Consider the following 15,165-nt stretch of genomic DNA (forward strand, 5'->3'; position numbering starts at 1 on the left):
TTAAAAAGAGAAGGATAGATGGGGAAGATTTGGAATGTCCAGGCATTTTGAATTTCTTCCCTAAGTGTATTAAGCTGGTCAGAAAGTTAGACCCAAAATTTTGGTTTTACATTTGACAGGTCAAACCCTGATGCTGTTACTTGTTTGTTTATAACCTCTTGAAAAGCCCCATGTAGGTAATTCAATGTGGAAACAGGAGGCTGTATCAATTAGAAGAATGCTTTTTGAAAGCCCAAGCATGACAAAGTCAAAGATGCAAAATATATACAGTATATAAACTGCTCAAATTTAAAGGCCCACTTTTGAATGAGAGTATAGCATTAAGTCAGTGAAACTTGAAGGCTGTTGATCTGGTCAGTTAAGTAGAAGAGGGGCTTGTTAATCAGTTTAATGAAATGAACAAGAGGTGACCTAGAGGCGCAACAATGAGAAGACCCCCAAAACAGGAATGAATGTTTTCACAGGTGGAGGTAGGCTACTGACATTTTTCCATCCTCATCTGTTTTTTCACTCGTTTTGCATTTGTCTATGGTCCGTGTCACTACTGGTAGCATGAGGCAGGCGATACCTGGACCCTACAGAATTTGGTTCCAAAGGTAGTCCAACTTCTCCAGGATGGCACATTAATACCTGCCATTGCCAGAAGGTTTGCTGTGTCTCCCAGAACAGTCTCAAGGTCATGGAGGAGATTCCTGGGGGCAGGCAGTAACACAAGGAGAGCTGGACAGTACCCCTCGTAGAAGGTCCTTAACCAATCAGCAGGACCTGTATCTGTTCCTATGGGCAAGGGGGAACAGGATGAACACTGCCAGAGCCTACAAAATGACCTTCAGAAGGCCACTGGTGTGAATTTTTCTGACCAATCAGAAACAGACTTCATGAGGGTGGCCTGAGGGCCCAACGTCCTCTAGTGGGCCCTGTGCTCACTGCCAGCACCATGGAGCTTGATTGGCATTTGCCATAGAATACCAGAATTGGCGGGTCCATCACTAGCAGGCGCCCTGTGCTTTTCACAGATGAGAGCAGGTTCACCCTGAGCACATGTGACAGACGTGAAAGGGTCTGGTGAAGCCGTGGAGAATTTTATGCTGCCAGTAATATCATTCAGCATTACCGGATTGGTGGTGGGTCAGTGATGGTATATGTGGGGAGGCATATCCATGGAGGGATGCATAGACCTATACAGGCGAGACAACGGCACCTTGACTGCCATTAGGTATTGGGATGAAATTCTTGGACCCTTTGTCAGACCCTATGCTGGTGCAGTGGCTCCTGGGTTCCTCCTGGTGCACCACAATGCCCGGCCTCATGTGTTTGCAAGAGTATGCAAGCAGTTCCTGGAGGATGAAGGAATTGATACCATTGACTGGCCCCCACGCTCATTTACCTGAATGAAGGAATGAACAAAGAACCCTGGGACGAATTTGCAAAAAACCAGAAGAATAACAGTTGAGGAGGTGCAGGAGAGCTGAATGCTAGTATTGGATCTGCCTATGCCCTGATTCATGACAGTCTTAAGTTCAAAGGAAGGTGACTATGTAGAAAAGTGATGTAATTTGTTTTTTAAATTCTTTATAGAGTTAAAAAAAAGTGCAGAAACTTTTTGAACGTCCCTCGTATATACACACAGATACACTGGAACACAGGCACTTGTCCTTTTGTTATGGTGAATACTAACGCTGCAACCATATTCAGGTATAGCATGTTAGGCATTTTCAATTAGAGAGTAATGTTCACTTACTGTACTTTAGTAATTTGTTTAGATGTTCAGTTAAGATGTTTGCTGTGAAGCCTCGTTATCTGTGGTTCTCCTGAGTTGTCTCAGAATCATTAGGCACATTTACTGTTTTAGGTGTACTGAGGACTGAAAATGACATCTCCGGTGGCTTCTCTTTAACAAGTCACTTAACCATAGTTCTTTTCAACTCCTTTTAACTGGATGTGACAGCAAACACTTTAGTCCATCCATGCATCACCTTAACATTCTAAGATAACTCTACGCTTATTCAGTGTAACGATAAAGGAGGTGAAACAGACTTTATATCTTGGTGTAGAAAGAACTGCCTGCAACTTAACATCAGCAAAACTAAGAACTTGGTTATTGAATTTGCCTCACCAAAGAACCTCTATGTTCGGTCACTATTCAGGGAAAGGATGTGGTGGTGGTGCATTGTTACAAGTACTTGGAGGTCAACATCAATGACAAGTTGGACTGCTCCCTTATCACAGAGGAACTATATAAGGAAGGGCAGAACAGGCTCTTTTTTCTTGGGTGACTGCAATCCTTTAATGTGAGAAGTGGCATAATTTGTATTTTCTATAACTCTGTGTTGGCCTGTGCGTTGTTTTTACCCTGTGGTGTTCTGGGCTGGCAACATCAGTTCAAGAGAGAGCACCTCCAAATTAACAAGGTAATTAAAATAGTAGGCTTAGTCATGGGATGCACTGAGGACCCCCTGGAGGTAGTAGAGAATGAAAGAATGAAGACAAACCGAGTGTCATTAAGAACACGCTCAGCCAACAAAACATTTAGCAGAAGTGTGTCAAGAAACATGACAGGGCTCCTTTATACCAGCAAAAATACACATGCAACAGCCAAATTAGTGGTTTTCTTTCTTTTTAATTTTCATCCTTTTAGACATTCTGGTGTGTGATCAGACTATAGTGTGTCTATCTATCTGTTTGTTTATTTAAGAAGCATCTGTAAAAAGTTAAATTTCCCCTTTGGACAAATATATTTGTTTTGTTTTCTTTTCCTTTACTTTTCTTATCTAATCTAATCCAATCTAAATTTACACAAATGTCTTAAATGTTGTTTCTGCTTTGTCATTCTGTGTAATGAGTGTTGCATAATAAGGAAAAATATAATTGAATTTAGCACAATATTGAAATATAAACTTTAAAAAAGTAAGGGCTCTGAATACTTTTACATTAATAAAGCTTTCAAAATAGAGGATTTAATTTGTTTATAATTTTATATACTGAAATCTGTTTAATTCAAAACAAAAAGACATGAACAGCAATAACTGACAAAACAATTATCTATCTATCATCTGTTTTGTTTATTTAAAGAGCATCTGTAAAAAGTCAAACTTCCCCTGGGGACAAATATATTTCTTTTCTAATCTAATCTAATCTAATCTAGAGCAGGGTCTGGGGGCAACCAGAGCCTATCCCAGCAATCACTGGGTGCAAAGCAGAAACCACATCTGAACATGGCATCAGGCAGACCATTTCATTCAAATCCATATTTTACAGTTCATCTTTTTGCAGGTATAGCTGCCATTTCTTTCAGCCTCACATGGACTGTGGCAGTATCATTGTTTCTGAGAACAACAGACACAATATGCAGTCAGTGGCAGGGCATCATTCACTTTGCCCACTGACCCAGTGATGTGTCTTAACTCCAAAGTAAAATCTAGCTTTACAGAAAACATTCTCCTTTTTACACAAGTAATGTGTTGTCTGCACTTACAATACCCAGGTATATATTTAACAGAGGTCTTTTTCAGGAGTTTTCTCAGCCATTGAAGCTTTATCCATCTTGACCAAAGGCTTGTTATCAGTCGGATGATGTTGGCAAGAGCACTGTTACTCTTTGGTTCAATTCCTACCTCTACTGTGACCCATGCCTTCATAAGGAGTTGGATTGTTTAGAAATTACAAGATAAGTGAAACATTTACTTGTTCCCACCCAGTTCTAAGTCAAATTCACTCCAGGCTGACTGATATTATGTTTTTAATTAATTTATTAATTTATTTATTTTTGTTCTTTATTTCACCTTATACAATTTCTTATATTAGGAATTTGTTAGTTTTCGCATACCCCTTGGGGTCAGAGCGCAGGGTCAGCCATTGTACAGCACCCCTGGAGCAATTGCAGGTTAAGGGCCTTGTTCAAGGGCTATTCAGAGTAGGATCTTTTCTAGTCTAAGCTAGCGAGACCCTGCAAGAAGTACTGCAGGAATGGTGGGCTGTGCAGGCCGTGTTTTCCGTATTACCTTTCCTGTCGTTATGCTGGTATTGTGTTTATTTTATTGTTCAATGTTCTTGGGTATTATTATTAATATTAATTATATTAAGAAACAATTTAGAAATTGTGTTAGGATATGTTCACTTGAGTTCCCTTTCTATTATATTACATTTTGTTTAAACATCTGAAGCCATTCGATGTGAAAAATATACAAAACTAGACAATTATCAGGAAGGGGGAAATGCTTTTTCACCACACAATGCAAGCTTCTTTTTTACACCAGATCATTTCTAGTTCAGTGTGTCTTATTTTTCAGCTATTTCTTCTTGTTTCATTTTGGATTTTTCACGTGGTTTCTTTTTGTGATTTCAGTATTAAAGATGTGTATTTGTTTTCCTTTGTTTGCTAGGTGGAGTTTCTTCTCTTGATTAAGTTTTAAAACAAATCTTTGTGTTGTGTTTAATTAAAAATTTCAGGCAGTATCACATAAACATATCACTATATGCTCTCATCCTTATTTTCAGTTGACCACCAGCCTGTATCTGCTGTTAATTTTCTGCCAAGTGCTAGATGACATAATTGTACTTTTTCCATAGCAGTGGAACCCTAGAGCAATCTCTCAAGACTGATTTCACATTCCTGGACTGTCTTATCACATTAAGATTTTACACTATCACTATTACTAACAACTTCCCTTCACAAGTGCTTGAGGATTGTGTGCGTATGACTCTTTATTCACAGTATAGAAGTTACTTTATTCATAGTATGGACCTTGGCCTGTTTGTATTTTACAGGCCATTTAAGTAGCATTTTTATAGAAATTTCTTTAAGCAATGCCTACCATACAGACATTCACCCGCAGTCAAGAACTCATTTTATTAAGGATTAATGATGCCAAATATTTACACAGGTTCTCACATCTCCCTCCTGTTTCTGTCTCCTAGGCTTCTCCCCTGTATGAATTCTGATGTGCCTCTTTAAATCACCACTGTTTGAAAATTGTTTGCTACACACAGAACAGTAATATGGTTTTTCTCCAGTATGAATTCTTAAATGTCGATTAAGATCACTAATTTGTGAGAATAGTTTCCCACATTCACTACAGGAATAAGGCTTCTCTCCAGTATGAACTCTTGAATGCCGACTAAGGTTGTTGATTTGCGAAAATCGCTTGCCACATTCACTACAGCAATATGGCCTCTCACCTGTATGAAATCGTTTGTGTGTCTGAAGATTACTTATTTGTGAGAACTGTCTGCCACATTCAGAACAGGAGTATGGCTTCACTCTCGTATGAATTCTTGCATGTCTGTTCAGGTCACTGATATGTTTGAAACGTTTCCCACACTCTGTACAGCAATATGGTTTCTCCCCAGTGTGAATTCGTGTGTGTGTCTGAAGGTTGCTGATTTGTGAGAAATGTCTACCACATTCAGAGCAAGAATATGGTTTCTCTCCAGTATGAATTCTTGAATGTCTTTTCAGATTACCAGTTTGGGAGAATCGTTTGCCACATTCAGTACAACAATGTGGTTTTTCACCCGTGTGGATCTGCCTATGTTTTTGAAGACTGCATTTAAATGCAAAGAGTTTTCCACATTCAGAACAGCCATAAGGTTTCTCCTCAGGTTGAATGATTTGATCCTTAGAATCACGGTTATGTTTAAAAAGTTTCCCACACTCTTGGCAGATGTACAAAGAGGCATGGTTTGTGTTGTGCATCTGCTGGTGAAGCTTGATGGAGTCTATCATTGTCAGCTTGACAAGAGGGAGAGAGCAACATTGCAAAGAGTCCATTTTCAGTATTTCTGGATCAGACATCCAGTTCTTCATGGCTTCATTGTGCTGGTCCCACTGAATTCCACAATGAGCAGAAGATTCGTCAGATGTTGAAGAACACTGGGGGCCACTGCCTTCCTCTGGCAAAAATGCTTTAAGATAAGAAAATTGCAATCATTTAGACATTGGAAAAGCAAATTGAAACTCCAGCAGTCCAAAAATAAAAAAATAATAATTATGAACTCATCAGTTATATTTTGTGAAGGATTACAAAAAAAAAAGAGCATAACAGTTTTGATTCAGAGTGCCAGTATCACAGTATATTGCCTGCAAGATTTGCTTGCATAAGTAAAACCTGGATAACAAAAATAAAAAAGCTTTTAAAAAATTATCATAGCGATGTGTTGCATGTTTGTTTAACATATACAAGTAAGAATTTCACTGTACTCCATACACGGGACAATGATGAAGCTATAAGACTATACTTTCTTACTCTCTTAATAACCAGCCGATTTCCATTTATCCATTTTCTTTGCTTTTAAGTCAGATTCAGTGCTGTGGGTGTGACAAATCTCCAACAATGGAGCATCACGTCATGTCAGCAACTATGCCACAAAATAGCACTATCCAGTTTAATGGAGAGAAATATCAAGCATATAAGTTGCATATTTATGACCCTACTGGATCACATGAGAATTTTGTTATGTACTGCTCTGGGGTATGAAATTTGTGGTAGGGGTTGAAGGATCTGTATTGATCTTTGTCTTTGGAAGAACACATTTTAGAAATACAAGCTCTCTCTTCCTTCAAGGAATACAGCCTGTAGAATACGGGGAGGGGTTGGGGGCAAGATGATGATGATGATTATTATTTGGCAGGCACCTTTAACCAAGGGGACTTACAAACACTTGAGATACAATTGGTTACACTTACAAAGGGGTCACAAAACATCAGTAGTGGGATTGAGCCCTCAAACTCAGGGATTATAGTCAAAAAGTTCATAAAAGTCTTGATAAAGAGCTGAATCTCTGGGAGCCCCACTCATGCAAGAGGTGTGTCAAGGACTGGATAAATCGATGTTTGCAGTCATGCTGGTGTCGCTGCTGCTCGTTTCATATAGAAGGCCTTACAGTATCTTTGCTATCTCATCCATACAGAGGAAATGCTGTGTCTCTACTCTTCAATCCAGGGGCCATACCGACCACATTGGACCAGAGATCCGTCAACATATTAACACAGAAAGCTGCATGTTAGCATAAACACACAAGATATACTGTTTATTGATCAGGTTGTGGTAATATTACTGGCACACTCATTTTACTTTAATGTAATTTTGGACACAGCTAGATATTGTAAGTTTATATATGTATGTGAATAAAATGTGTAACTTTTTCTTCTGTCGGTTCTTGTACTTTATCCATTTGCCTAGTGAGCCCTGGCAAAGAGCAGGCTGGTAAGGGTAAAAATATAACAGCTATAGATGAGATTTGAGGAATTCTGTTAAGGTTGATGTAGTAAACAGTTGGAATAAAAGAACAGGGCCACCCTAGGATCCTACCACAATAAAACACACACTTTAAACAAAATGGAGATGAGCCAGTTAACACAATAAATATGCAAGAATTGGAGCATTGGAGTAAGTGCAATAATCTGTCTTTTAATGTGGATAAGATGAAAGAGATGATTGCTGACTTCAGAAAGTCCCATGCTGTCCACACCCCAAGGGCTCTATGTGAATGTGGTCAAGAGTACCAAATTCTTTGGTGTGAACTCCGTGATCGGACCTTACTTGGTCAAGAAACACCACCTTCATACCTAAGAAGGCTCAGCGGCATGTTGGCTTCCTTCAGTGACTGATAAAGGCAAGCCTACCTCCTCCATTCTTATCACATTCTATTCAGGCAGTATAAACAGCACTCAAACCAGTTGCACCACCATCTGGTTATCGAACCTCAGTGTCTCCAATGTAAGGTTCTACAATGCACAGTGCACACAGCAAAAATATCATTGGACCTTCTCTGCCCTCCACTAAAGACATCTTTATTAAATGTTGCATCTGCAAATCCTACACCACTGTGGACGACTGCTTCCACTCCTTCCAGAGTCTCTATGTTCTACTTTCTTCTGAAGTACTATAGCATCTGAAACAGTTACGCCAGATTCTGTAAAAGCTTCTGCCACATAGCTGTCTGGACTCTGAACTCTGTGCTGCTCCCTGCCCTCAGATCTGCTCCTGGTAGCTTATTATATGCAGTAGCCTTGTAGCTACTGTTGCTTGTATTATACATTTTTGGTATTAGTTACATTTACATATATTTTTTTATATTTTATTGTACTACAAAGATGAGAGAGAAACAATATTTTGATTCTTCTGTATGTTCTGCACATATAGTGAATTGACAATAAAAGGTTGTTTGATTTAATTTTGATATCTATATCTACTGTGTATATATATATATATATATATATATCTTAATATATAATACGCTACCATGGCTGTCTGATTGTCTGTCCAGGATTTTAAATTACCTGTAGCTTACAAGCCATTTGACCTGAAATTTGGTACACATATACTATATGACTTCTACTGTCCGCTTTCAGGGTGATGATTTTTATTCTTCTTTTTATTTTTATTTTATTGTAGAATCAACTCTTGGTAGGGTGGCCACACGCATGTGTATGGGCCGTTCTCATTCCCTACCACCTTCTCCGTGACTTCTCCTACCTCTTCATATCTTAAATCATTCTTCAGGCAGATTGAACACTTAAGTGCTAGCTTAAGTGAAAACTAAGAAAAATGTAATAAGTAATTGCAACACAATAACTGACTTAATCAGTTTTAACGCAAAAGATGCTGACAGAAAATGAGAAGCAGCCGCCGCTAGAGTGGAGAAAGAAGAGCTGCTCGAAGCAGCAAGCTTTTCAACCTCTGAGCAAACGAATGCTAAACAGAGACAGAGAAAGAGGATGAAAACTAGGAATGCTCAAGTCAAGTGTATTCACTGAATGTTATTGTGTGGTACGCCATTACTGGTTTGTTTATATATATATATATATATTTTTTTTTTCATTACCTGCTATTTACTGCATTTATGTATCTATTTCTATTACAGTATGGCACAGTACAGCTGTTCTTGACTTGCACTTGTCCTGTGTTTATGTTTATGCTGCACTTTGGTCCTGAGGAATATTATTTTGTGTCACTACAATGTATGGATTGTACGACAACAAAATCAGTTGCCTTGAAATATAAATACATTCTTATTTTCTGATATCTGAAACCCACAAAAATAACTCTAATGCAGTAACAAAATACTTTCAGCATTTGCTAAATCATAATGCTAAGTTGAGATATACAATAGACAAATCACAGCCCTAATAAATTCTTAACTAATCCCCACTATAAGTCTTAACAGAGCCTTCAGTTTTGGAAGCGTTTGTAACACAACACTGAGTTAAACAGCGTAAATAGTGCTAGTGATGTCATGATGACCAACTTCAAGAAGATGCTAAGATGGCAGCAGCAACCAGCATCCTGAAAACCATTTCAGAAACTGGCGGCACCGTAAAAAAAAAATAAATAAAAAGTCTTTATAGGACAGACATTCAAAAGTTTCTGCACTATTATATTTTCTTTGGAAATGGTGAATCGGGAGGAGTAGTAATTGGGCATAAAAGTTGGTACAATGCTTGGAAAATTGCATTGCAAAGGAAGGGGACTGTGTAGAAAAGTGATGTAATTTGTATTTGGAATTCTTAATAAAGTTGAAAAAAAGTGCAGAAACTTTTTGAACATCCCTTGTACAATACCAAAAATATTATTAAACTAGGGGGCTATGCCCCTTGCTCACTTCGCTTGACAACCCTAGGGCCTGTGCTATGCTCCAGCCACTTCATGTCTCTGCCAGTCGTGATATGTGGATTTCACTTTCACCAAAGAACAAATCTTTTAATTCTCGTGGATACATCTCTATATTGGGAAGAAACACTACTCTTCTCTAATGGCAACACCTAATTAGACGATCTACAAGTCTCCAACTTACAGTTTAAATCCAACAATATATTCAATCTCTTTTCACTGTTCTGTTATTTCACCGACTAATAATTTCCGTTTTTGCACTAATGCGATCTTTACTATCATTTTTGAGGCTTTCGATTTTAGTACTTTCATTATCGCTAACCTGCTCTGGTTGTGTATGGCACCTTTGTCTTTTATTTCCAGCCCCAGGCATGGTTAAATCTCTTGGCACAAAGTCTCGTCTCACGGGCGTGAAAGTATCTCTCTGAAAAAGTCACGTCTCGTCCCAGGATTGTTTTATTATAATAGAGATGTATTTAATCAGCATGAAACAAAACTGAAACTCTAAGCGAAAGTGAAACCAAGCCCAGTCTAAGACAGATATTGTGGAAAAATTTACTAGAAAAACAGCACAAAATGTATTACATTAGATTAAGAAAAAGCATTATTTAATACACATAAACAATAAAGAAAATAAAATTGCAGATTATGTCAAACTAAGTGAATAATGTTATATAATCAGCTGTAATTATTACAGATTGACTTGGACAGAAAGTTGGCTTGGGTCCTTATTGTCATGTGTACAGAGCACAGTGAAATTCTTACTTGCATGTGCAGATCCACATGCTACACATTGGCACACTTTGACGCCATGATTAGTGATGAGAACTGCATGACCTCAAACCTTCTATCTTTCATAACTGAAAAGTCTCAGAACATGTTTGTTTTAACAGACAAACCTTAATAAGAAAATGCATATTAGATTAGGTTTGTGGCAGATGAAATTTAGTGTTACTGTATTTATTTTACTACTTATAAAGCAGCTGCAACTAAACTTTTTTATAGGAAAGTACATCATACAAATAAATGTAGCGGTTGTTTTCTAACCTGATGGCTTTCACAAGATCTACAAAAGCAAGTTAAGAGCCCTTTATCAAACCCCAGTCGTCTCTCACAATAAATCCTTGGTTTTTTTCCCACTTCTTGGCTTTTTCTAAATCCAAATTAATTCTTTTCCCACCTCTATAAACTGTCTGAGAGGCACAATGAGCCCTGTTTTTAAACTTAAGCCAATAATTATATCTACCATGAATGGCTCATCAAATCTGCTAACTGTTAAAGTAACATTATGGTCAGCCTAATGAAGTCTCTTTATGTATCTTTTAATGCATTGAACTGCCTGCTCAGTTTTACTTTTCTGCCAATATATCTTCCAGCTGTTTGCCTGCCCAGTTTGACTCTTACTGTCATCTTCATCTCTGTTTTGAATGTGTTGCCCCTTTGAGTAAAATCAAATTGCTTCTTTTCCCAATTATTGTCTAAAAATATTTTAGTTATTAAACTACTTCAGCTTTAGTTTGTTTGCAATATACAATTGTGAGATAGAATGAAATCTTTTGTTTCTTTTTTAAATTGCATCACTTACATTTTCCAAGTTCCCTTGCACTTTGTTCTTCTTGTTCACCTGCACTGTCACCCAGCTCCTCAGCCATGTTGATCTCAAGAGCCAGTGAGCTGTGCTCCATTGGAAAAGAGTGACTTTGAGGTGAACAGTGCATTTCTTTTTTAAATGTTGGACACATGCTTAAACTTGAGTCATTTTGTAAAGGGGCATCTTGCTTGAAAACAGGCATTTGATCATAATCCTCCACTTTGATTCTGATGCACTCTTGTTCAAAATGCTCCGGCTTGATTATGGCAAATCCAAATTCATGGCCTTCTAATTTTGGGTGCACAAGTTCCAGTTCCTGTTCATGTTGCACCAAGTCCCTCACAATCCTCTTCTTTGATGGAGCCTGTTCTTTCTTCCATGACATCAACTTCAATGAAGTTCTTGTTAACTTGTTTAATTCACCAGAATTTCCTCATGGTGAGATATTTTTCACTTGAAATCCTGCCCTATAATGAAAAGAAAAATCAATTTCTTTATAAAATGTACAGGTGCCTGTCATAAAATTAGAATATCATGACAAAGTTGATTTATTTTTTATGATTATTGCAATAAAGTCCTATGGGGTATTGATCTTTGTCTTTGGAAGAACACATTTTAGAAATACAAGCTCTCTCTTCCTTCAAGGAATACAGCCTGTAGAATCGGGGAGGGGTTGGGGGGCAAGATGATGATGATTATTATTTGGCAGGCACCTTTAACCAAGGGACTTACAAACACTTGAGATACAATTGGTTACACTTACAAAGGGGTCACAAAACATCAGTAGTGGGATTGAGCCCTCAAACTCAGGGATTATAGTCAAAAAGTTCATAAAAGTCTTGATAAAGAGCTGAATCTCTGGGAGCCCCACTCATGCAAGAGGTGTGTCAAGGACTGGATAAATCGATGTTTGCAGTCATGCTGGTGTCGCTGCTGCTCGTTTCATATAGAAGGCCTTACAGTATCTTTGCTATCTCATCCATACAGAGGAAATGCTGTGTCTCTACTCTTCAATCCAGGGGCCATACCGGACCACATTGGACCAGAGATCCGTCAACATATTAACACAGAAAGCTGCATGTTAGCATAAACACACAAGATATACTGTTTATTGATCAGGTTGTGGTAATATTACTGGCACACTCATTTTACTTTAATGTAATTTTGGACACAGCTAGATATTGTAAGTTTATATATATGTGAATAAAATGTGTAACTTTTTCTTCTGTCGGTTCTTGTACTTTATCCATTTGCCTAGTGAGCCCTGGCAAAGAGCAGGCTGGTAAGGGTAAAAATATAACAGCTATAGATGAGATTTGAGGAATTCTGTTAAGGTTGATGTAGTAAACAGTTGGAATAAAAGAACAGGGCCACCCTAGGATCCTACCACAATAAAACACACACTTTAAACAAAATGGAGATGAGCCAGTTAACACAATAAATATGCAAGAATTGGAGCATTGGAGTAAGTGCAATAATCTGTCTTTTAATGTGGATAAGATGAAAGAGATGATTGCTGACTTCAGAAAGTCCCATGCTGTCCACACCCCAAGGGCTCTATGTGAATGTGGTCAAGAGTACCAAATTCTTTGGTGTGAACTCCGCATCGGACCTTACTTGGTCAAGAAACACCACCTTCATACCTAAGAAGGCTCAGCGCATGTTGGCTTCCTTCAGTGACTGATAAAGGCAAGCCTACCTCCTCCATTCTTATCACATTCTATTCAGGCAGTATAAACAGCACTCAAACCAGTTGCACCACCATCTGGTTATCGAACCTCAGTGTCTCCGAATGTAAGGTTCTACAATGCACAGTGCACACAGCAAAAATATCATTGGACCTTCTCTGCCCTCCACTAAAGACATCTTTATTAAATGTTGCATCTGCAAATCCTACACCACTGTGGACGACTGCTTCCACTCCTTCCAGAGTCTCTATGTTCTACTTTCTTCTGAAGTACTATAGCATCTGAAACAGTTACGCCAGATTCTGTAAAAGCTTCTGCCACATAGCTGTCTGGACTCTGAACTCTGTGCTGCTCCCTGCCCTCAGATCTGCTCCTGGTAGCTTATTATATGCAGTAGCCTTGTAGCTACTGTTGCTTGTATTATACATTTTTGGTATTAGTTACATTTACATATATTTTTTATATTTTATTGTACTACAAAGATGAGAGAGAAACAATATTTTGATTCTTCTGTATGTTCTGCACATATAGTGAATTGACAATAAAAGGTTGTTTGATTTAATTTTGATATCTATATCTACTGTGTATATATATATATATATATATATATATTAATATATAATACGCTACCATGGCTGTCTGATTGTCTGTCCAGGATTTTAAATTACCTGTAGCTTACAAGCCATTTGACCTGAAATTTGGTACACATATACTATATGACTTCTACTGTCCGCTTTCAGGGTGATGATTTTTATTCTTCTTTTTATTTTTATTTTATTGTAGAATCAACTCTTGGTAGGGTGGCCACGGCGCATGTGTATGGGCCGTTCTCATTCCCTACCACCTTCTCCGTGACTTCTCCTACCTCTTCATATCTTAAATCATTCTTCAGGCAGATTGAACACTTAAGTGCTAGCTTAAGTGAAAAACTAAGAAAATGTAATAAGTAATTGCAACACAATAACTGACTTAATCAGTTTTAACGCAAAAGATGCTGACAGAAAATGAGAAGCAGCCGCCGCTAGAGTGGAGAAAGAAGAGCTGCTCGGAAGCAGCAAGCTTTTCAACCTCTGAGCAAACGAATGCTAAACAGAGACAGAGAAAGAGGATGAAAACTAGGAATGCTCAAGTCAAGTGTATTCACTGAATGTTATTGTGTGGTACGCCATTACTGGTTTGTTTATATATATATATATATATTTTTTTTTTCATTACCTGCTATTTACTGCATTTATGTATCTATTTCTATTACAGTATGGCACAGTACAGCTGTTCTTGACTTGCACTTGTCCTGTGTTTATGTTTATGCTGCACTTTGGTCCTGAGGAATATTATTTTGTGTCACTACAATGTATGGATTGTACGACAACAAAATCAGTTGCCTTGAAATATAAATACATTCTTATTTTCTGATATCTGAAACCCACAAAAAATAACTCTAATGCAGTAACAAAATACTTTCAGCATTTGCTAAATCATAATGCTAAGTTGAGATATACAATAGACAAATCACAGCCCTAATAAATTCTTAACTAATCCCCACTATAAGTCTTAACAGAGCCTTCAGTTTTGGAAACGTTTGTAACACAACACTGAGTTAAACAGCGTAAATAGTGCTAGTGATGTCATGATGACCAACTTCAAGAAGATGCTAAGATGGCAGCAGCAACCAGCATCCTGAAAACCATTTCAGAAACTGGCGGCACCCGTAAAAAAAAAAAAAATAAAAAGTCTTTATAGGACAGACATTCAAAAGTTTCTGCACTATTATATTTTCTTTGGAAATGGTGAATCGGGAGGAGTAGTAATTGGGCATAAAAGTTGGTACAATGCTTGGAAAATTGCATTGCAAAGGAAGGGGACTGTGTAGAAAAGTGATATAATTTGTTTTGGAATTCTTAATAGAGTTAAAAAAAGTGCAGAAACTTTTTCAACATCCCTTGTACAATACCAAAAATATTATTAAACTAGGGGGCTATGCCCTTGCTCACTTCGGCTTGACAACCCTAGGGCCTGTGCTATGCTCCAGCCACTTCATATCTCTGCCACTCGCATATGTGGATTTCACTTTCACCAAAGAACAAATCTTTTAATTCTCGTGGATACATCTCTATATTGGGAAGAAACACTACTCTTCTCTAATGGCAACACCAATTAGACGATCTACAAGTCTCCAACTTACAGTTTAAATCCGAACAATATATTCAATCTCTTTTCACTGTTCTGTTATTTCACCGACTAATAATTTCCGTTTTTGCACTAATGCGATCTTTAC

At 37.9% G+C, this 15,165-nt stretch overlaps 1 protein-coding gene across 1 annotated transcript; it reads right to left on the reverse strand.

Annotated features, from left to right (window-relative positions):
• Window positions 1–3,840: 3,840 nt before the first annotated feature.
• LOC120528880 (zinc finger protein OZF-like) lies at window positions 3,841–11,587 on the reverse strand. The gene is made up of 2 exons (XM_039752956.1): window positions 11,197–11,587; window positions 3,841–5,904 (listed from the first exon to the last, which is right to left on the reverse strand). The coding sequence occupies exons 1-2, from the start codon at window positions 11,585–11,587 to the stop codon at window positions 4,859–4,861; spliced, it is 1,437 nt and encodes a 478-aa protein (XP_039608890.1). The 3' UTR covers window positions 3,841–4,858.
• Between the last annotated feature and the right edge of the window lie 3,578 nt (window positions 11,588–15,165).

The sequence above is a fragment of the Polypterus senegalus genome, chromosome 4 (assembly GCF_016835505.1).
Source record: "Polypterus senegalus isolate Bchr_013 chromosome 4, ASM1683550v1, whole genome shotgun sequence".
NCBI classification, from domain to species: domain Eukaryota; kingdom Metazoa; phylum Chordata; class Cladistia; order Polypteriformes; family Polypteridae; genus Polypterus; species Polypterus senegalus.

Bases quoted from the DNA above. Each gene is read 5' to 3' on its own strand.
- LOC120528880 (XM_039752956.1), bottom strand. From the start codon at position 11,587: ATGTCATGGAAGAAAGAACAGGCTCCATCAAAGAAGAGGATTGTGAGG. The intron at 5,905-11,196 runs GTAAGTGATGCA...CTTATCTTAAAG, and splicing joins TGCAAGGGAACTTGGAAAAT to CATTTTTGCCAGAGGAAGGC.